Genomic DNA, 21,383 nt, shown 5'->3' on the forward strand with positions numbered 1-21,383 from the left:
GTTCGGGCCATGGTCATAATGAAAATGAGTGACTGGAAGCCGACTTCGAAGAAGACGTAAATTGGGGCCAATGGACCTCTATAGCGAAGGGCTCAGTAGTACTTAATGTAGCAAGAAGTACTAAACACATACGCCCGTTTCGGAGGTAGAAGAACACAGGCTATGTGCTCTAGGGTAAGAAACAAGGTCTACTTCTGCGGAGATCTGGAGTACTCACAGTGAAACTCATAGTTGTTGACTGGATCCGGTGCGACTGCAAGACAACTCATCGTTAGTACATGTTCCTGCATGAGTCACGGTACCGGTGTACACGTACATCCACTTCCAGGCAATGTCCAAATCCACAAACCAGTAGCCGTCTGCGCGAGCATGAGTACAAATAATCCAGCCAAGACCAATTTGTTACGGTTGTATAAGGCATACGTCCTGCAGAATCATCAGCTTGCAATAAAGACCAGTTGCCTCTGGGAAATCTCACCGAAGGGACATAATTATGTCTGACAAGAAGGTGAATGGTAACGCAATGCCCAGAGGAAGAAAGAATATCCATTTTTCACATCTAAGACATTCGCTGTCACCTTCTCGTACCACAGGCTTGTACACTTAGCAAATAGACTGACAGTTTTGTGGTTAGTGCGGGCGAAAAGTAACCTATGAGTTCGCTTAATCACTGGCTCAAGGTCAATGCAGTTGGCCATAAGAGAATCATACCATAAGTGACGACGGTCATCGCGAGAAGAGCGTAATACCGTGTCTAACCAGAGCATGTCAGAATTCCGTGGATGGCCATTGCATACATCTGAGAAACCTACGAAGAGAAAGAGGTACACCGCTACGCCAGTATGGTCAGATGGTCAGTCAGAAAATTGTTTTGCATGCCGCAGAGACTCACGAACTGTCTTCTTTTGCTTCCATGTCGTCTGTATCTAAGGTGTCCCTCAACTCAGTATCGTTCTCAATCGCTTTGATATAGTGTTGTTGCTATACCTCGTCAGGAAACGTCAGAATATGGTCCCATGCTAGTATAGCAAGGGCTGCTAAAAAGAAATACTGTTGACCATGCAGGTCAGCTTTCGGACAGCATCTAGAACAGTGCCAACACACCTTCGCGACTAGACTATAAATATCACAGTCAGCTCTTGCTCAATTTGCTTTGTTACTGGAACTAAATCGAATAATACATGCATCTGCGAAAGGTCTTGCTGAACGGATGGAGAGACATCTTCAAGATTCGCCTGGGCCATCGGCACTGAAAATTTGATGCGGCGTATGATCTGACCCCGTTCCAAAGACTGTTGTACCAAGTGAAATATATGAAGATGTTCGGGGGGCGATGGTACAAGTATTTGAACAGTTGCATCATAGGTGAATGTTATGAATAGTGATGACTGCCCATCACGTCCAGGCTTTGACACTACCAATGGAACGTCCACCCTCGGATCTGAAAACCGGTCACCCCTGTGGGCGATGTGGAATCACAGGGTCCTGAACGCGTTTGGAAAGAGTAGTCACCGTTGAGGATCACCGATGTTTTGGCTCAATGTCCTAAGTATGGTTTTCATGATCTTGAGCCTTCGGTGTGGATGTCAGTATAGCTCGGTCCCATGAAGCATCAGGAAAAGGAAAACACGCGCCGTTTCGACTCTGATATGTGCGTAGAGTGCTACGAAGAGGCTGTGTAGATGAAAAATCACGGAGTCGACTGGCGGCAAGAATGAAATAGAGTATACGCAAAGGAGGAGGAATGTAATGGAGTCACAAACGCCGGTCGAGCGGTCAGCATCAGAAAGCACAAGGTCAGAGATGTGCTGGGGTTTGTGTGGGTTGGGCTATCAAAAGGAATCTTCTGCCCTGTAAGGTCGCGAAAGGCCTTGCAGTGCAGAAGTGTTTTTGATGCTCACCTTCTTAGGGTGGGCTCTGAACGAGGTTTGTTAGCGGCTCTTCCTTTTGACCGAAACGCCGTTGCTCTAGGGAGCGACACCGCCTCACACGAATAAGCCGTCTATCACCATCCTTACACCAGAGAAGAGCTATCTTGGCGAGGTGCACGAAAAAAACTCTGAACAAGGCTATAAGTAGTTGTGCATGGGCTGGCATTCTTTGGGCAAAGTTCTGTAGTCCGAGGAAACTTCGTTGTTGGATCCGGTAATCGATGAATCATTACCCACATCAGGTAGCGGTCGAGTGGAGCTTCAAGTGGGATCACAATCGGAGAATAGAGTCCAGCGATGGATGCCCGTCCTGCACGGACAGCGGCGCAGGAAGAGTGCTTTCAAGTGGCTGGCATCACCACCAATTCAAACCCCGTTCGGAGGTACCCGGGTGGCGATTACACGACTGAAGGCGCCACACCTTGGCACCCATCTTCATTATAGTCAGTACACTTTCGGCGGTAACCTGGTTCAATACCACAAGACATGAAAACAAGATTATCTATAAAAGTTCTTATAGTAGTAACTAGCCGCGATCACAGTCTCTAAGGCGATAACTACCCCAACGTTCCTATGTTCTAACTTCTGTAAAACGGATTCCGATACCTGGTCCCACCATTCCATGAATCAAACTACAACGTATACTCGAACCTCGGGTGTCTGTCCCCCAGCTTCTTCCTCTCACTCTCCGAGTTCCATGCTCCCCCATCCATGCCGGGTCCCTCCTCCCTAAGCAATCTCTCAACCTCCACATGTTTTCGGTGATTCAGCCTATGCAGATACAAAACGAGTAGGAAGCAGGAGACCACGATTCCGAGTGAAAAGGATAGGTTGATGGACGAAGCGATGTGGAAGCGTGGTGGACCGATGAATATCCAGGTAGATACGATACCTAAGTGAGCAGTGATCAAGTTCAGCGTTGGAGCGGACGACGATGACATCAACTAACCTCCGAGATTGGTACAAATGAAAGAAAGCGCGACGGCCGTCGCCCGTCTATAATGCGGCTGAGCATTGTTGGACTGCCAGGTGCCGAGACAGGGCGCGATGGAGTAAACACCGATGATCTGAAGGAATAGGGCTCCGTAATTCGCGTGTTTATTTGACGTCCCTAAAAGCGTTTTCCGCCAACGGTCAGCCGGTATTGTGGGGTGGAGGGGGTGTGGATAACAGAAACGATAGGTGAGATATCAACGCACCGAGGAAGATAGCGTATCCTGCAGAGGCAACCAGACTGACGAACACTGCCATCAGTCCTCTTTGCCTGTACTTGTCGGATAGGTAAGAGCAAAGAATGCTGATGAAGAAAGAGCATGCGTAGGGAGGGACCTATCAGGTACCACTCAGTATGGTATCATGTAGGGTGGGAGTCATAACGTACTGTCAAGAGCTGGCTGTGCGTAGGGCTAAATCCAAGAGCGTTGACGATGGTCGGAGTACTGCAGGTTCGTTGTATCGCGATCAGCATCTGAATGCAGCAGAGTCGGCGATAAAGTAAAGAGAAGACTTACAAGTTCGCCAGACCAAATAACTATGAAACAATATCAAGTGATTAGTATCATTATCGTATCTATGGTATAGCCATGCGGACGTACCGTTACACCGCTGAAAAACAACGGCACGCAACCCAGCAATATATGGGGAGCGTCCGTGAATATACTTGTCACCTCGGACCAGCGGAACACCTCGATCTCAGAGTCGCCACTCCAATCATCGGCGAGACTCTGGAGATAGACTTCCTTTTCTGAAGATGAGAGGAAAGGCATGTGCGCCGGCGTGGCTGGAATGATGAAGAAAGTAGCAAGGCCAAAGCATGCCGTGAATACTCCCTCCTGCAAAACAACGGAGTCCCGTCAGTGTTTTGTGGCGCCAGGTAAGTGCGATAGCATCCAAGTCATTGCAAGGACAACCAGGAACAAAGTCTCTCACCAATATGAAGATCCACGCCCAGCCATGAAGACCCCTCAGACCATGCATATTCTGTATGGCCGCAGCTAACAATCCGGAGAATGCGCCTGCAAGTGAGGTCACAGAGAACATGCAAGAAAAACGAAGTTGCATATCATGTCTCTTGTAAAATGACGACAAGTACAACACGATTCCAGGGAACAACCCGCCTTCACAATGAAATGATATGAGTGGGGTCAGGCATCCGATGCACGAGACGTTTTGAATGTCCGAAATTTGTTATAAAATACCTTCAAGAGCTCCGAGAAAGAAGCGGCATGCCAGAAGTCCTCCATAGGTCTTGACAGCTCCTGGTGAATGTAAGTATTATGGCTTAGTTCACTGAACGAGTGAATATGATGAATAACACTATTACCTTGACAGGCAGTAACCATGCCCCAGAGCGTCACCATCAATGGGAGGGTTATGTTCGCCCCGATCCGTTTCATGAGAAGGTTCATCGGTAGTTCCATGATGATATACGGAACGCTAAAACAGGGCATTTAATACCATCCTATAGGATACAAGCAAGACTCGGTGATTATCAGCTTACTATGTAACAGTGAGAGCGGTAGAGAACTGGTGGTCTGTCATCTTGAGATCCTTTTCGAGACCAGCGATACGTGCATTTCCGATATTTCTATGCCGATAGTAGTCAGATGCTAACAAATAAACAAGGACTGAACAGTGACACTTACGAACGGTCCTAATCAATGAACCAATGAGATTGACATGGATACGAAGCAGGAGACTAAGCTTACCAAGAAAGACAAAAGATCTAGTCATTCAGGTATAAGCGTATGTGATGACAAGCGGGATGATAGCACGCACAGTACATGCCGACGAGGGGGACAATAAAAAGATCAATCTTCCATGTCGCCGAGCGCTCAATGGTACGAAGATCGGTGGAGGACAGGCTATGGATTTTGAGGCCACTGTCCTTGTCGTTATGTTGACTTTCGACCGAGTTTAGCATCGTGTACGAAGGGCGAGATCCGGAGAGGTAGAGTCCAGAAAGATATTTAGGTCTTTAGTGCTGGGAACAAGGAAGGGATAATCAAGGAGCAGACATTCAGTAGAGACTCCGACGAGTCTCATGGACGACAGATCGGCGGTAAGAGCATGCAAGTCTGAAGGGGCTACGAAATGGAAATGCTCCTCCTCTCTGTGATCATCGATCATCCCCTCGGACAGTTGACAGAGACATCGAGTATCAATACCGCCTTACTGAACGCCGGGCCACACGCTTAACCTCAAACAGAGTCTCCAATGCCTTGTAGAGCATGCCTGATAAATGATTCGGAAAACTGTCATAAAGTCAACACGAGATCCCCGTTCTATGCAACCGTGAAGCATGGACGGTTGGTCGACACAGGTTGATCATCGCTAAATCGCCGCAGAGCAAAGAGTATTGTTGGAGTATTGCATCGAGAACTGTTCAAACCAGGTTAGAAGACTCGAAGGGTCAGAGATAGCGTGTTCGGTCGGGGCCAGAAACGGACCCGGTTGTCTCCGCGTCCCCGATCCTTAAACCAACAACTCCATCTCTTACAGGCAGTCTACATGCCTCAACAGACGCGATCTACTCGAATTCGAATGCGGAATCACAACGATACAGGTATGAGCATTCTGCTACTCTCTACTACTATCGAGGGTGTATCATCTTTGGATTGTACCGAGTGCTTTGTGCCAACTGCGTGCCATTGAGAACGTTGTTTTTCACAAAATCAATGCCGTTTGCATACATTGCTAGCGCTAGTACCTCTAGGTATGTATTCATCGAGTATGTAAATGATTGGCCAACTTCCACTTCTCAGTGCGAACTGTGTCGTGACCTTTCGTGGCCCAGCAGGGAATCTCCCTCAATGGATCTTGAAAGCCACCGCATGTTTACATGCACGAAAAAGTCATGTATGAATCGGGTGTCAATCCTTCAGGAGTGTGGGCTGCCCCGTCTTATGCCTGCGGCGGTAATGGTCAGGACTGGGAGCACTCAGTACTCAGTGGTGTGGTATACCTTCGAGAAGAGGCAATTGGTTGAGGATGCGCTTGTTCAGTGCTAGCACCTGTGTCTTGTGCCGCTGCCTGCGTTCTTGAAGCCTGAGTCCCGAGGGGATCACATATACCTTGCCAAATCGGGAGTCTGACAGTGACGGACACCGCTACTAAACACCATTCAGGAACCCTGCTTCCCATCTGATTATGCAGACAAATAGCGGTAGTAGACTGTTCGAATGTGGTCTTGCACCGCATTGGACTTGGCTATTCTCAGGACCCCTCACAACAAACTTTACGGCACGGGGTATACGGGCTGGGTTTAGGTATGGCCGTTCTCCCCATGACCTCACTCGTATTGGCACCTGTCTGAACCTGTCTGCCTTGAGCGCTTGAGCCCTCGAGCCGTTAGATCGCGGACAGCTGGATGATCCTCCCGAGCTGCATCGAGAGATATTCTGGCTATAATTTTCACTCAACACATATTGATATGTTTGCGACAGATTGATGTCATCAAAATATGTTATTTTAGGGAGAATAGACCCATTTCGAACAGCGGACCGTCATAAGAAGGACAAGCCACGCAGACTTTATCAAAGCACGTCCCACTTACAGGTAATTCTGGAGCCTCTACGGATAACAGCCTTGGTTTGCCTTCGATCATAGGAGGAGCTGATGCACTCGAGAAGTTATGATGATTTGATTGGTTGAGTACGTGAACGCATAGTCATGGATATTGTCTACAAAAAGGACACTTGCCTCGCCTACCGAGGTTGACCCACCTTCCCGAAATACCGTTCTGTTGCAGCTTGTCCAAGTCCTTGAACTAGCGCATAGTTCTCCCGTGCTTTCTATTACTTCGTCATGGTCACCGAACTCACGTCTGAGCTTGCGGTGGAGAAGGACTTGTCACAGATGTACGTCAATCTTCGATTTCTGTGCTATGGTGGTCATTCTTACGATGCGTCTGCCTGGAATTTTACCAGTCTTGTGAACAAGGTAGCCTTCTTCTTTCGAATACCTCGCTGTGTCGCCATGTATACTGAAACTTGGTACAAGTATTTCTTTTTAGCCGCACTGTCCGTCCTGATGTGGGACCATCTCACTACACTACCTGACGAGGTAAGACTTTGTTTGGCAATTGCTGGCGATTTCGATTCAGTTGACAACCGCTGGGACAGGTACAAACTGTATGGAAACGGAAGAAGGGCCTGCGTGAGTCGTCAGTACAGCTTGAATTGCTCGTACATCCACTCAAGTTATTCAAGCCATGTATATGTTTCTTCTTGTAAGTGTCTCTATGTATTTTGATGTCCTGCAGAACGTTCCTAACGAAACGCCTTGAAGCTTCGGTATTATGCTCTTTTGGCTATGATCGTCGTCGCCTATGGTAAGTATGATTGAAGTCGTTTTTAGTTTCTAATTAGTCGCGGAGCCAAGCCGTTTCGTTGACAGTGGCCTTCATTACTTAGGCTACTTCTCCCCGACCATGACGGGCGAACAGTGAGCGAAATGAGTCCATCCTCCTTATCGAATGAAAACTTACGCACGAACACTACTAGTTGCGCCAGATGGAGCTACTTTCTTCCATTGGGAATTAGTATTCCAATCGCCTTGTTGTGTGACTGCATGCTTCTCATTCGGTGAGAAGAACAATTTCCTCAAGCCTTGTTACCTGGTGTTCATCTTCGCCTAGTGTCTACGCCTTCTACAACCAAAATCGGGCGATATTGGCTGGCTTCCTCGTAGTCATTGCCATACAAACCGCCGTGGGGTTCTGGATATGGACATTTCCAGGTAGTGGAGGTAAGTATCTATTCAGGTCCTTCCACACTGAGAGAATTTGCATATGAACCTCCATGCGCTCGCTATGTCTAGCTGCCCCTGATCCAATCAACAACGAGGCTTTTCACTGTAATAAACCCAGTCCTCTTGCTTATATCTCGTCACTTATACCCAATATTCTCAGTCTGCGTTTTCCTACCTCCCAAGCGCGCGTACGTCTGCCGACATTTGACCCTGTGACTCGAACCTCACAATAATTTTACCTGCAGAGGGTCCTTATCCCCTATATTTGTACTTTTCGATCTCGCATTCGAGACGCTCATTTTCGTCCTCACAATGGCTCGCACCCTCTATCTATACAAGACCTACCCCGTGGTTGGTCCCAGACGCAATACTCTAATGCAGTGTTTCATCAGAGACGGCGCCGTATACTACTTGTGAGGCCCTTTTCCTTCTAACACCGCTGATATTCTCAACCTTTTTCCTTTATCCTCTATCCAGTGCGATCTTTTCTTTCAACCTGATGTGGTCCGTCATGATTCTCCACGCGCCCACGGGGCTGAGAGCTATCGCTGCCATGTGAGTTCCTATCTAGTACTCTCTTCGCCTTTCATTGTTGTGCGAGTCATCTCATTTCTCGCACATGTACGCGATTTATATTCCACTTCACAGACCGACATCTGCGTGAGTCCATCTCACGGAATGAGCTTCGCATTGCTGGGACTGTCCATCATCTGACTGCACTGTCGGCGTGCTGGAACCACAGGTTTTCCGCGACGCTCATCAGCCGTATCACGTTCAACATCCGTATCGAGGCCATGGGTACCACGAACGTTTTCGAGCGCACTGAGAACGGAATCCCACTGTCAGACTTGAGTTGGCGCAAGCAGATTTCGCCTCGGGGGACGAATGGCTCCCGTAGCACAGACTGGTCCGAATCCGTCTGATGGCCGATGTCCCAAGCACGCATAAGTGAGTGCGTGTCAGTGGAGACGCCATGCTGTTCATGATTCTTCTCTATTGTGTGTATGTCTATGCATTATGTTTTTGGTATGGAACTGTGTACAGAGACCCGAGTTCGTGCACAATGCTGATGTATAAATCTTCCTTTCTTCCTTCCTCCTCTTGTTTCCTTCCTTCCTTGTGTCTCTCGTGCGAGTGGGCTACTCAGTACTGAGGGCGGGCGAAAGGCTTCCGAGTCAGCGGTTGAAGGTTGATTGAAGGAGCTCATGATTTGATTTTCGCGCCGCGTGTCTGTCACTTACAGTAGTCTCATAGACCGATGTAAATATCATGATCAAGGATCTGCGGTAGCTGCCCGCTGTCCGAACATTGTTGATGGTTAATGCGGCAAGCTGTTGGTGGGTCAAAGTCACGAGCGCCTCCAAAGCGTTTGTTTGCTCGTGTTGAATTCGGGAGCCTTCGGAGTTTCATCCCCAGCCTCACGGTCGCTGCCGGAGCGTGTGGCACACCTCGACACAGGGCTATGATGCGTCCCTTCTTCATTTCTCCATAGCGCGGGGAGATCCTGGAAAGTCATTCCACCTCTTGAGATTGCCAGAGCTATAGTATGATGTGAGCATTCCCCTTTCAAGTTCGTCTCAGCAAGCAAATGACCGGGTGCTCCTAACATTTTGTTTGCATTTTGTGTTACAAGATCCCGCGACCTTCATTCCACGTATACATGTGCACGAGCGCAATCTCCTGCTGTTTGATCTCGTGAAATGTGCTGTGATATTGATGCCAAGCTAGTCTCGTGAAGAATATACGCACACCCCTCATCGAAACGGACCATGTTGACCGGTCTGTTCTGGGTATAGAGGGCCCTCGACCAGTCGTGTGCTGTCCATCGCTCTCAAAAGTAGTATGCACCACAGCTTCAATTTCGAGCACCGATAGGTACATACAACACATCCGCAGGTTACCATCACTGTCGCACAATATACAGTGCTATCGCATGCGACTTTACTGACTGTGGTGCATATGCGCGCGCTCAATCAGACGCCGCATGCGCATTATATATACCTGTAGAAGCACCACTCAGCACTGGGCTTTCCACATCGCTCTATCCTATTCTTATATCATGTTCGCTTCTCTGCTGCTCGCATTATTTGCCAGCCAGGCGTATGCCCATGTGGCCAAGCTTGAGGCTCGTACACTTTCCAACACACCTCAGACGTCCGGCTACAGTACCTTCGACCTCTTGGATATTCCAGGACCATCGCGCTCCTATACCACTCTCAGCACCGTTCCCTCTATTTGCGCTCAATACACTGGCTCTGGGCAGGAATGTGAAACGACCATGCAAGCCTTCGACGTGACGTTGGGAGACTGTGGGTCGACCTGGACGCTCTGCAGATGCACGAACGCGGACATCGGTCTGGAAGAGGCCATGGACCATCTCGCCAGGGTACCGATAGGGCTGAGGAGGAATGTTGGGACGGTAATGATCATGCCGGATACTACTGCCCATGCGTACACGCTGGGCGGAGATATTCACTACTTCGGAGTGTGTTCGCAGCGGACCTGGATACACGAGGTACGTTCTGATATCGTGGGGTCTTTTTGACTGGCGCCGTTGGCTCATCATGATGCTTAATTCTGTCGCTCTCACAGTCTACTCATGCCTCCGATCACGGTCATTCTGCTTCCCAAGAGTGGGTTGACGCAGTTGACACTGACTCGTGCGTTCCGGATACCTATGCCCAAACGAACTACGTTGAGGTGTGCATCTCGCCAAATTCATCGTTTTCCTTCTTTCGAGCCTGATTTTCGTGTATATACAGGACTTTGCACAAGTCTCCGTACTTGAAGTCTACTGGCAGTACCATGGTGCCCTCCCATCGCCCTATGTTTCTACTTGCATGGAAAACCAATTTGCCTACATCAAAAGCCTCGATCTCTACGCAAACGCTACTCTCTTCGGCGAAACGTGTGCCATCAGCGACGATTGGACCAGTGTTCTGTACGTGTTTTCACCGTGTCCCATTTACCCTGACTGCCAGTTATACGAAGTAGATACTGACACGAAACATATTCAGCCATAGCACACCGCCGGCGACGACCACTGCCGACCAGGTCATCACCGGCTCTTACACGACTTTGACCGCCGCATCGACCGTGACGGCTTCCTCAGGCGCCTTCGGCGCGACTCCCACGACTTCAGGTACTAGCAGCTCGGGTTGTAGTGGTGTTGATGCTTGGGACGCAAGTGTGGCTTATACTGGTGGTGAACAGGTCTCGTATAACGGGCATCTTTGGACGGCTCAGTGGTGGACTGAGGATGACACTCCTGGTAAGTTGATATAGCATCGCTTCTGTTGGGGAATGCTGGTGATGGATAATGCGCTAATGTGACTCTCTGTTGTCGTGTTATTAGGAGGTGCAGCGGGCGTGTGGGTTGATGGAGGCGCTTGTGCCACTGCAGCAGCAACTGGCAAAGTTTCTGCTTCTGTGGAGCCACCTGTTGCGACCACAACTAGCGTTTAAAGGGGTTGCAATCTATATCACTTTCCATTGGTCCTGCTCTATTGCGATGCAGTGGTGCTGAGTTTGAGGGTTCGTGGCCATTCGTCATTTCGTACTTCTCCTGGGATGAGGACAGTTCTCTGATCTTTCGGGTCAGCGTCTTGGATTGGGATGCTGTAGGGGCACATGTATAGTAGCTCACGGACATAAGACCAAATATTATCTGACATTTTCATCATTGTGCGCTTCAGAGAGGTGGCAGAATTTTGTGTGTCAGTCCTGGCTCGGCGCAATTGGGACAACACGGATCACAGCAATGTGCTGCAGATCTACTGGACGTCCTAGTTAGTCTGTTTCCTGTCTCGGCTTCATCTCTGTCTTTGTTAGCACGGAGGTCACTGTTCTGCAACAACATACTAGGACGAGATCTGCGCGTACTACTTATTTCTTGGTTTTTTGTACATCATTATTGTATCATGATGGCACTCCGTCTCCGTCTCCGTCTCGCCCGGCCTTCGCATTCCATTCGCACTCGACCACGACCACTCGCTCTCGACGATAATACCGCGATCCTTCACCGCGAACACACTAGTTGTTCTCAGACATGGGGATTGTTTATTTCCCATTTAGTAGGTTGCGTAGGCTAGGGCTAAGTACTTCGAAGGCCCTGTTGGCCAGTAAAGTAGCAATAAGTACTCGTGCTACAGTGTCTATCAATATTTTATTTCGTTGGAATCCCACCATGCAATGTAATGCGTACGATATACTCGTGTCAATTCAAATCGTGGCGCAGCGAAAGCATGTTCAAAGCGGCGACCAAGTTGCTGAAAAGGGGCCGGCGGGTGAGTCCGACCGACCGGCTCTAATTATAAATTGGCGTGGCCGGCTTGTGGACCTTTGTAGGCGCTCACTATCGGCAGGCGTCCACGATGCCGACTTCACCGCGTTCCTTTGCTCTTTGACCATTTCTCTCATGCTTTGCTTTACCGACTCGCCAGCTTGACCTCATTGCGGGATTTCTGGTCATCAATTCGCCGTAAATCTGCAACACAAACAAAACGCACGCTATGTCTACGGGGAACGGACAGTCGCAGGCTCAGGCTGCTAGACCCAACCAAGCCGTTGAGGCTAACAACACCATTTTCCCTCAAATACTCGCAAAGGTCTCAACACTTAACGAACCGTACATCAAAGCGGTGGAGATGCTCAGACAGTGGATGCAAAGCCCAAAGGCTTACTATCCAGGAGCGAGACGTTGGGTGCGACACTTCTGTTGATTAACTCTTGGGTGCATCTGGCCCAGGTATATAGGAAGGACTCCGTAGCTGAACTCCGTTTTACATTGTCCCAGATAGTCAAGATCATCGCGGTACGAGCTATTACTTATTCGAAACTCGTGTACGACGAAGCAAACTCATCGTTTACCTCCATGGCCCACAACACTTGTCCATATACTATCGCACCCACTCATTCCAAACAGACTGCACGTGGAACCATAGAAGCGGCGAATCCAGCTCTTCGCCTACCCCTCCCACCTCAACATTGGCCGCCTGAGCTATCTAAGTACTTGAATGCGTACACGCTGCTCGTCCGTACTCTTCTCCGATTCCTCTATCTGTTCAAAGATGATCTGGGACTTCTCCGTGAGTATCTCATTAGCTGGATTATACCGCGTCATCTTCTCTGTACATAGCAATTCTTTGAAGATGGGACAGAGTTTACTTATGAAACACGCGCATCGGGTGTGATTGTGCTCGAGTAGGCTCGAGTATACCCGTTTGGCTGCTTTCTGAAATATCTTTGGCATTCTATCACGAGATCCTACAACGTCATAGTCCCATGATATCCATGTCGATCTCTGTCAGCCCTTGATACACCCACGTTGATTGTAACCAACACTTTGACCAGTATCTGTCGTACTGACTTCTATGTCTGTGTAGAGCAACTACGTCCATCATTGACAGCCGCTAATTTCGATTTGGATGCCTGTCTCAACGAGTCGATCCGACGATTATCAGCTGCATCAATGACCCCACCGAACACAGCATCTGACGGTTCCGCCTCACGACGATCATCCATGCCTGCAATGACCACTCCAAACACATCCATCGGAGGTAGTCCTTCTCTTTCCAGGATGGGAACCCCCACCACAGCCCCAACATCCCCCCAAGTTCCAGTTTCTCGAACTGCTCCCCAGCCACTACCACATGTTCGTTCATTCTCCACACCCACAGTCTTTCCGAACCCCTCTGCCCCTTTCCAACCATCGACTTCGGTAGTTCAAAGTGCGATGGGCCCTCCTGCACCCAAGCCCTTCGATACTTCGGCTACGCATCCTCTGAACTCTCTTCTCTCGATTGCAAACCAGGCCCCGAGTGGGCTCAAACTTCGCATACCCGGACGCTCGACCAGCGCTTCGCAGCAAGGTCTTCCGCCGGCACTTCCTCCTAATTCAGTCTCTGCACCGCCTTCAGCAGCACCCACCCCATACATTTCTGGTACTATACATACCACTCCCGGTTCTGCAACCCCTGTCCCGAGCTCTGTACCAGCGCCACATTCACCAGCCGAGGCACAATCTCAGCCACAGACGCCCGTGTCTGCGTCTGCATCTGGGCCGGCATCCGCGAAACCGAAGGTCAAGAAGCCGAAGAAAAAGACCGTGGATATTTTTAAGACGGATTTGCAAGAATATGAACGTGTTCGGAAGAGGCAACAAAGCCTCTCCACAGCTGCTTCGGGCCAGCCAATGGCTTCCCCTGTGAATGGGGTGCCCCCGGGATCTGCGTCAGCACCGCCTACGACGTCTAAGCCTCCGGGCTCAAGTCTCATCGGGGTTTCTGGCGCTAGTCTGGAGGGAGTGCCCCCAATGTCTTTGATATCACAGCCTGCCCATCAAAGTACCTCTGTTCCGCCGACTATCTCGACTTCAACCCCTGCGTCGGCGACAGCGCCGCGTACGAACGCATCTCCGGTACCTACGATGCCACAATCTGCGAATGGACGCTCCTCAGCCCCGCCAGCTTCCTCGATCGTGAATCCTACCTCAGCTCCTTCGATTCCGCCCAGGCCCGTTACTGTAGCTCCAGCGAAAGGATCTTCACTGGCAACTATCCTCGCGAAGAAGAAGGAGGCTGAAGGTAGAATGATTTCCATGCCTCCCCCGATGGCCTCTAGTCCGAAACCTGAGGCTATATCACCCGCAGTAAAAGGGTTCGCTACGCCACCACCGCCACCGCTGCCTATATTCGCTACTGAAGGTCCTTCGATATCGCTCGGGACATCATCAGATTCAAACACTCAACCGGTTCCTGCGTCAAGCTCGACTGCACCCGAAATGACTCCCGTACTCGATCCAAGCAAGTCTTCTCCAGCGGTTTCTGCACCTCCTCCACCTGCCATCTCGTCCACCGCGATCGATGCGTCAGTTGTCCCAAGTCAGGTCCCGTCTCCTACCAGAACTCTCAACCAAGAACTGCCACCATCACCAGCGTCTTCGACCACTCGTTCATCGTCCTCACATTCGTCCCATTCGCCACGCTATACGCTCCCTCCAGGCCCTCGTCCGACCTCAAAGCCCGATCGACCCTTGGGCGCCCTGATAGGCGAAGCCATCCTCGCCTCCCCGGAACTGGCACTTTCGTCCCGTCACATATTCGAATACATCAGTTCTGCGTACCCTTACTACCAACCTGAAGACGGTAATGGTAAGACAGGATCAGGGTGGCAGGCTGAGGTCCGAAAGGTGTTGCGTGTGTTTCCTGTTTTTCGGAAGAAGGTATTGGAGAAGAAGAAGGGGAAGAAGAAGGGGAAGACGGTTTATTCTATTCGGGACGCGGATTTGAAGGCATTTCTGAATGGTGGGTTTGACAAGGATGATGCCTGGGATGTTCTACTAGAGGATGCCCAGTCGGACGGAGTTGACCCCACGTCAGTTCAAGACCGCGAGATGACTCCAACCGATTCAATGGACGTCGATACGAAACCCGGGCCCTCGACGCAGGGTTCACAGTCATCTCCGAATTCCACGAAGCTGAAGCTTCGTATCAAGAAACCTCAGCATTTGATCGTTTCGTCTGGTGGCGAAGGGTCGCAGACTTCTGCGGTGGATGTGTCGTCGAAGGTTGCTTCTTCGTCAGGAGCTGTTTCTACTCCGATGGACACCGCTGCTGTGAAGGAAGGGCCGAGTTCGGTCCATGAGGCGATGGAGGTAGATGGAAGAGTGGGTACCGACGATAAGGTCCTCGAAGTCTCTGCACAAGTGACGGGAGAACCAGGTGCGAGACGGGAAGCAGGGAATAAGAGTGGTGAACTACAGACCCAGGCGGCTATGGACGTTGATGAACCGAATGGATCCTCGAAGTCTGCTAGAGCTAGCCTTGCACCAAACTTGCCTGTGAGTGTTAGCTCTGTTGTCATTATTAATACGTCTGCGTTGCAAGGACCTTCCACAACTGATATCACGATTTCGCAGGCATCTGGGCTCTCCGAAGTTATTCGGGCAGCTTCACGAGAACCATCATTGAAAGATACCATTCAAGGTCAGTACTACTGCTGAACTTCGTTATGTGGCCTTGAGATCTTCATAAATCTTATGGTGTTCAAGATGTAGGTACTACTCAGGGATCACCACACGTCGAGCAGATACATCAGAGTAACGAAAAGGGTTCTTCGTCGATGATGCCTACAGACGCACATACTTCAGGACAGGTTAGCACTATTTGCCCTACAATCTGTGCCATTTCTTGACGTCACACGAAACAGTCTGCGGCACAACCCTCCCACACAGACGTTCAGTCTCACCAGCGTCAACCCTCTACAGCCCAGTCGACCTCGAGTCACGAAGGTTCTGTACCCATGAGCATCAGTTCATCATCTCCGCTCCATCCTAGTCGAAAGCGCACTCGGTCCCTCTCTACGACACAAGACAATGACGAGAGATCATTGAGGATGAAGAGTGATGTTCTGGACACGGAAACTGCTCTCAATCCGCCTAGGATGCCCAATTCTTTCATAGTACCTAAGATGAATCCGTCGTCGCCGACCTCGAGTGTCAAGACCAATGGAATCAAGCACGACGACCGGAGCCCCACCTCTCCTGCTACACGATTCTCGCCGTCCACGTATCCGTTCCTTTCGTATGCCAAAGAAGCCTTTATGAAAAGTGAGAACGACAGCAAGTCGGATGTCCTCCTACCTGCCGGTATGTGGCCCTACGGCGTTCAAGTCGGTGCCCCTTTGCCGTCTTCAATCGACTTCGAGTTTTTACTCCATGACGAAGAGTGGGCGTTGATGCAGCAGTGGAATGAGAAGTACTACACCACCAGGTTTGTCGATTATCCTTCTGCTCCTTAGTCACATTCTCATGAGACCAATTACAGAGATGTCTCCAAATCAATTGTTCTTTCTTTGGGGTGCTATTCGACTGCTGAAGCCCAGAAGGCCCAGAAGGAGGATCCGACACTGTCTCTCTCTGACATGTTAACTCGTATCCGGCCAAAGCCTTGGCCTGCGGGACGGCTAGTTTATGCACAGGTGAACGACGGGGGCAGTTGGCTTGTAACTTCGTTGCCAGATATCGTGAGTCGATCATTCTCTGGTGTTGGAATAGAAGGCTGATTACGGTTTGGGGACGTATCAGATCTTTGACAACCGTGTCGAAATTTCTCGCCTTGTCAAGCTTGGCTCAAACCGCGTCACGATAAACCATACCGAGGACATGTCGGAATATTTGTTTGTTCTTCACGCCCATGTAAGATTTCTCTTCACTTTCTATCCATGTACGACATGGCTCAAGTTGCACTTCAGTTTCCTACGCAAAGCCAGCTCGCTGAGCTAGAACACGAGCGTACGAAGGATGTACAATGGTCCACGTTGGCTCACCAAATAATGTCCCAGGTCAAGGTACCGAAGTTTTCCGACCTGGCAGTCAAGAGCGCTTGAGTTCGTTCGTACGCACGCACCATCTTGTTTGTTCCGTGTTTTCTTGGATACTTGCATATATTGCCTGATCGCATAGCATACATCATCGTATTATATTTCTTGGAGTTACATTTTGTTGCTTGGTTGTGGCAGTTGGTTTAGGTAACTGTCTCAGCGTGTGCGGCGCTGGTGTCCAGGTGGGAGAAGTGAATCTCGAAGAGGTTTGCTAACCTTCTACTGAGCTGTTAGTAACGAAGCGGTGAACTTAAAGCATGGTTCAATGGTCTAATGGTTATGATTTCTGTCTCACATTTGTTCCTCTGGAGCGGATCACAGAAGGTTCCCAGTTCGATCCTGGGTTGAGCCAATCTTTTGCTTCGGCGCAGTGAGTACAAGTAGTTGGTGTTACTTTATGTAAATTTCCCCGTCTAAAACTAGCAGTTGCCTCACAACCAAAACTGAGCACGACTTTCAAATCTGTCACAACTCTTTTCAACAACACAACACCGTAGCTGTCATCGTTACTCTCGAGTAGACTCAGATAAGAACTATATCAGGTACACCACAAATACAACTTCGTTGTCTCGCAGACTCTTTACGAAGGTAAGGGCGGAGCGAAGGCTCCCCTACCTCGTCCTCTTCCCCTGGGCGTCCCTCCTCCGCGACCCCTATCAATTCCCATTGGAGGGAAACCTCTTCCTCCTCTATGACCAGCAATGAACCCTCCTCGAGGAGGTGGAGCTCCATCGTGACGGAAACCTCGCTGACCCCTCGGAGCGTAAGCTCCTCGCCCAACTGGGTGTGACTGAGGAGTTGCCGGTTCATTCGAGGAACTATGAGCATCTCCGTTGCCGTGGACGACGCCGTTGACGTGTTTCGGGCCACCTCGGTAGGGCATTTGGCCTCGACCGCGGTTGGGGTTGGTCATGATATGCACGGGAGCCTGACTGCAGAGGTAGGCAGAAGTGTCAGGATTGGCTCGGTCAGAAAATGTAAGATAGCCGGCACGTACTTCGCTGCAACTTGAGCAGCTGGACGGAACCCGGCTGCTGCCTGTTGACCCTGTGGCGGGCGAATGGCGGGATACGGTCCTGACCGCGGCTGGAACGGTGCGGAGGGAGCGACAGGCGGAGGCGCATTTGGTTTGACTGAAGTGATGAACTGTGGCGTCGTCAAATTCAAGCATGACTGGAAATCCACAGTTGATCCACGGTACTGCGAGCACCTGCGCGAAGAAAGTCAACACAGGTTCATTCGACTCCAAGACGGTGCTTCCATACCTATTGTTCAATGTGGTCCCCGACATAAACGCCACATCCCATACGACATCCATATTCTTCGTGTTGAGCCCGATCACAACGCCCTTCGCGGCAAGAGGGACACCTCCAGAATCTTGCACCATCGTGACTCTGTCTCCGAGCGCGAAGCGTTGGTTCTGCAACCTGTATACAGCATGCGTCGGCTTGAGGACGGCTCGTCGTGGAATGTTCTTGACGAGCGCTTTCTTGTAAGCGGCGGCGGATTTGCGATTTGCGTTGAAGGTGTCCGCGAGAGTTTCGATCTCCGAGACCGTTGTCTATTCGGAAGAAGATATAGATGAGGGGCGGAAGAACGAGTCAAAAGTGAACATGTCTTACCTTTTTGAGTTGATCGCAAAACAGGGAGACGGGTTCGAAATCGCGAACGCCTTTGGTGGCAAGCCATGACCTTGCCTCCTTAGCTTTCGCATTGGGATCGGCCTCGTTGGGGAACATGTCCGAAGCCCTGGCCATATCTTTTCAGACGGAAGTGATTAGTAAACAGGTAGATGACATGAGGGTGAAGAGGAACATACCGTTACCGTCACCACCACGATCAAGTAAGCGGAACACCTCAGGATACTTCTCCTACAACGTGAGTCCATATCAGCGACTGGCTAAACGCACTAATGATACAGCTCCGACAAAATGACCCTAACGTACCCTGTACTCCCTCAAAAGCTCAACCGCCTTGTCGCTGAACTCCCAGAACTTCCCGTCCTTCCTCGAATAGTCAAGCACCTTCTGGGCCTTGGCCTCGAACTTCAGACTGAGCCCAAGGTTGATCTTCTGATTATCCGACGTAAGGACCATAAAGCTAGAGGTGATCCTCGCGATAGCCCGGGACGAAATGCGTAGGATCTCCGCGACGGTGAAAGAGGGGTAATACTTCGTTGGAAGACGGTTGATCACAGCGGACTTGAATTTCTCGTTCTCAGCCTTGTCTGAGGGTGAGAACTGTGGAGATATAGCGGTCAGAACGACTTCGATGGCCAGGTGAAGTGAAGTGAGAAACGTACGGCAAGAACAACGGAGAGCGAGTCCTCGGTAGTCCCAGAGACCTGTGCGGCAACACCGTAGGCGTGCTCCCCAAGGAAGAAGATACGGCTGCCTTCGGGGAACTCCTCTGATAGAGGCGGAGGCGCACGTTCCGCATACCGTGGATCCTCAGAGACAACCTCAGGAACCGACATCTGTACAGCTTGCTCAATCTCCTTCTGCGCCTCCTCGTAATCCTTGACAAATGCCCCATTCTCCAGGCGCTTAAGACCTAAAAAATCGCCAAACGAAAACCAACCACACATTGGTTCATATACGCCGCCAATGATAACACAGAGCTGAATAGACGAACCCTTCAGAGGCCTCACATGCAACAGCATCTCGATATCCCCCGTCAACACACCGCACTTCTTCGAGTAGAAATAGTTTATCCTCTCCGTCTTACCCTTCCAATGCCCCAATCCCATCTGCGAATGCGGGTTCGACACCACCTTCTCCGGGCCGCCCTGCACGATCCTGACCTTCTCATACTTGAACAACGGGTCCGACACGCTCACGACCAATCCCTCCTGCAAAAACGGCCAGTTGATGAACGTCTTCTTCCCGATCAACTCCCTAGCCACATCTTCCGCCTTCTTGCCCTCGTACATGTTCTCGATATGGATGACCATCGACTTGTTCCGCGACTCAGAGCCATGGACGTTCACACCGTGGTGGCCCAAGGTGGCGACGTGCGGAAGGGTCTTGAGAGAGGGGAAGCCAGCGAGGGCATCTTTACCGAGGAAGACGCCATCGCAAAGTCCTTGGACGAGGTGCAAGCCGTCCAGCGTGGGGAGGTCGAACGGCTCCATGATACACGTACACCGATACAAGGGTGGAAAGAAGCCCGGCAGAGAAGACGGGTATTCCGTCGGTTCGCCTGGATTGTAGCGGAACTGATAGCTCGTCCCGAAAGAATTACGGTCCTTCTCCTCTTGGGTAAGCATGTGTTCACGGGCTATACGGTAATACGCAGATCAGTACAAGGCAAGTCGATGTGAGGAGTATTCGAGATTGGTATTGGCTCAAAAAAGCTCACATCGCATGGCGGCCAGCAGCCTGGTTTGTTCGATGAAAGGAATCTTTACGACTGCTTCCCATTCTTGTTTCTTCCCGTTCAGATCCGTCTCGAACTCGGAGGGATAGAAGTTGATGATGGGTGAATTGGGATCAAGCATGAGGTCCTGTATATAGCGTGAGCAGTGTTTTCGGATGTGGATGAATAGAAGAACATACATGATACGCTGGCGGCAAGAGATCTTTGCTAGCAGCAGGCATAACACCCATCAACTGCTCGTAAGGCTTGAAGGGTGTTCCGAGATTGAACTGGAAGGACATCTGATCGACGCCCTTGAGATCTAACGTTTGACCGAAGGTAAATAATCGCAGAGAAGACGGCAGGAAATCAAAGAACGCCTACCAGACACTCGAGGAGCGTAGTGATAATCGTAGAACCAACTCCACGACGCGACACCGCTATAGTAGTAATGCATCACCCACTGCAGACCCTCCACATAGCGGTACACTAAATCCTTCATCTCCGCCGGCTCGTCGTACTTGATCTCCAGCTTGCTCTATTTGAATGCAATTGTCAGCTCGTCTGACGCCTTCCTCGTTTATACATTGTCGCGAAGTGTGAAACGGACGTACCCAATAATACCCCCTCTTCCACTCATCCATCTTCAGCTGTATCGACCGCGCATGCCTCGTATCGAAATCTCCCTCGTCTTCCAGATCGACCACCCTCATCTTATCCCATTTCTTCAGAACCCTATCCACAGCCGCCTTGCCTTCGTCCACTTCCTCCCACTCCTCATCATTATCGTCCTCGACCTCTTCGTTCTCCGGCAACGGCTCCTCCAACGAACCAGGGAACCTCAGGGTAACGAGATTCTGGTCGTCGTCGTCATACTCGTCCCATGCAAGCTCCAAATGTAGATCCTTCGCCAAGTCAGTGATGAAGGTACGGTCCCGCGCAGGGAACGTATTCGGCATCTGG

General features: G+C 50.3%; 5 protein-coding genes and 1 non-coding gene across 6 annotated transcripts; 4 read left to right on the forward strand and 2 right to left on the reverse strand.

Moving 5' to 3' along the window:
• Positions 1 to 2,563: 2,563 nt before the first annotated feature.
• On the reverse strand, positions 2,564 to 4,854 carry STEHIDRAFT_49765 (MFS general substrate transporter; the record flags this gene model as incomplete). Its single annotated transcript, XM_007299311.1, has 11 exons — positions 2,564 to 2,823; positions 2,881 to 3,042; positions 3,131 to 3,260; positions 3,313 to 3,370; positions 3,443 to 3,462; positions 3,527 to 3,763; positions 3,861 to 4,048; positions 4,130 to 4,189; positions 4,255 to 4,367; positions 4,432 to 4,558; positions 4,710 to 4,854. The coding sequence occupies 11 exons, from the start codon at positions 4,852 to 4,854 to the stop codon at positions 2,564 to 2,566; spliced, it is 1,500 nt and encodes a 499-aa protein (XP_007299373.1).
• Positions 4,855 to 6,737: 1,883 nt separating this feature from the next.
• On the forward strand, positions 6,738 to 8,605 carry STEHIDRAFT_153048 (uncharacterized protein; the record flags this gene model as incomplete). Its single annotated transcript, XM_007300073.1, has 14 exons — positions 6,738 to 6,790; positions 6,860 to 6,872; positions 6,933 to 6,995; positions 7,055 to 7,088; positions 7,142 to 7,161; positions 7,221 to 7,263; positions 7,346 to 7,376; positions 7,570 to 7,679; positions 7,752 to 7,787; positions 7,843 to 7,870; positions 7,928 to 8,095; positions 8,160 to 8,237; positions 8,331 to 8,342; positions 8,425 to 8,605. 14 exons carry the CDS (start codon positions 6,738 to 6,740, stop codon positions 8,603 to 8,605), a joined length of 870 nt encoding a protein of 289 aa, XP_007300135.1.
• Positions 8,606 to 9,741: 1,136 nt separating this feature from the next.
• STEHIDRAFT_107963 (uncharacterized protein) lies at positions 9,742 to 11,147 on the forward strand (the record flags this gene model as incomplete). Its single annotated transcript, XM_007300074.1, has 5 exons — positions 9,742 to 10,197; positions 10,275 to 10,382; positions 10,445 to 10,623; positions 10,706 to 10,953; positions 11,038 to 11,147. 5 exons carry the CDS (start codon positions 9,742 to 9,744, stop codon positions 11,145 to 11,147), a joined length of 1,101 nt encoding a protein of 366 aa, XP_007300136.1.
• A 2,240-nt stretch (positions 11,148 to 13,387) lies between these two features.
• On the forward strand, positions 13,388 to 17,315 carry STEHIDRAFT_118471 (uncharacterized protein). Its single transcript, XM_007300075.1, has 7 exons — positions 13,388 to 15,522; positions 15,601 to 15,667; positions 15,733 to 15,836; positions 15,891 to 16,453; positions 16,508 to 16,706; positions 16,768 to 16,878; positions 16,935 to 17,315. Exons 1-7 carry the CDS (start codon positions 13,417 to 13,419, stop codon positions 17,067 to 17,069), a joined length of 3,285 nt encoding a protein of 1,094 aa, XP_007300137.1. The 5' UTR covers positions 13,388 to 13,416; the 3' UTR covers positions 17,070 to 17,315.
• Positions 17,316 to 17,322: 7 nt separating this feature from the next.
• STEHIDRAFT_t59 lies at positions 17,323 to 17,415 on the forward strand. Its single transcript has one exon. It is a non-coding gene; the product is annotated as a tRNA-Val (tRNA).
• Positions 17,416 to 17,643: 228 nt separating this feature from the next.
• On the reverse strand, positions 17,644 to 20,016 carry STEHIDRAFT_48337 (uncharacterized protein; the record flags this gene model as incomplete). The annotated part of the gene is made up of 8 exons (XM_007299180.1): positions 17,644 to 17,995; positions 18,061 to 18,273; positions 18,329 to 18,624; positions 18,686 to 18,822; positions 18,889 to 18,934; positions 19,010 to 19,303; positions 19,366 to 19,616; positions 19,698 to 20,016. 8 exons carry the CDS (start codon positions 20,014 to 20,016, stop codon positions 17,644 to 17,646), a joined length of 1,908 nt encoding a protein of 635 aa, XP_007299242.1.
• Between the last annotated feature and the right edge of the window lie 1,367 nt (positions 20,017 to 21,383).

This window comes from Stereum hirsutum (assembly GCF_000264905.1).
Source record: "Stereum hirsutum FP-91666 SS1 unplaced genomic scaffold STEHIscaffold_2, whole genome shotgun sequence".
NCBI lineage: Eukaryota > Fungi > Basidiomycota > Agaricomycetes > Russulales > Stereaceae > Stereum > Stereum hirsutum.

What these genes read in the sequence shown, in the direction of transcription:
- STEHIDRAFT_118471 (XM_007300075.1), top strand. Translation starts at nt 13,417, where the DNA reads ATGGGCCCTCCTGCACCCAAGCCCTTCGATACTTCGGCTACGCATCCT. An exon ending in GCCTTGCACCAAACTTGCCT is followed by an intron (nt 15,523 to 15,600) that starts GTGAGTGTTAGC and finishes ACGATTTCGCAG; the next exon opens with GCATCTGGGCTCTCCGAAGT. An exon ending in TAACTTCGTTGCCAGATATC is followed by an intron (nt 16,707 to 16,767) that starts GTGAGTCGATCA and finishes GGGACGTATCAG; the next exon opens with ATCTTTGACAACCGTGTCGA.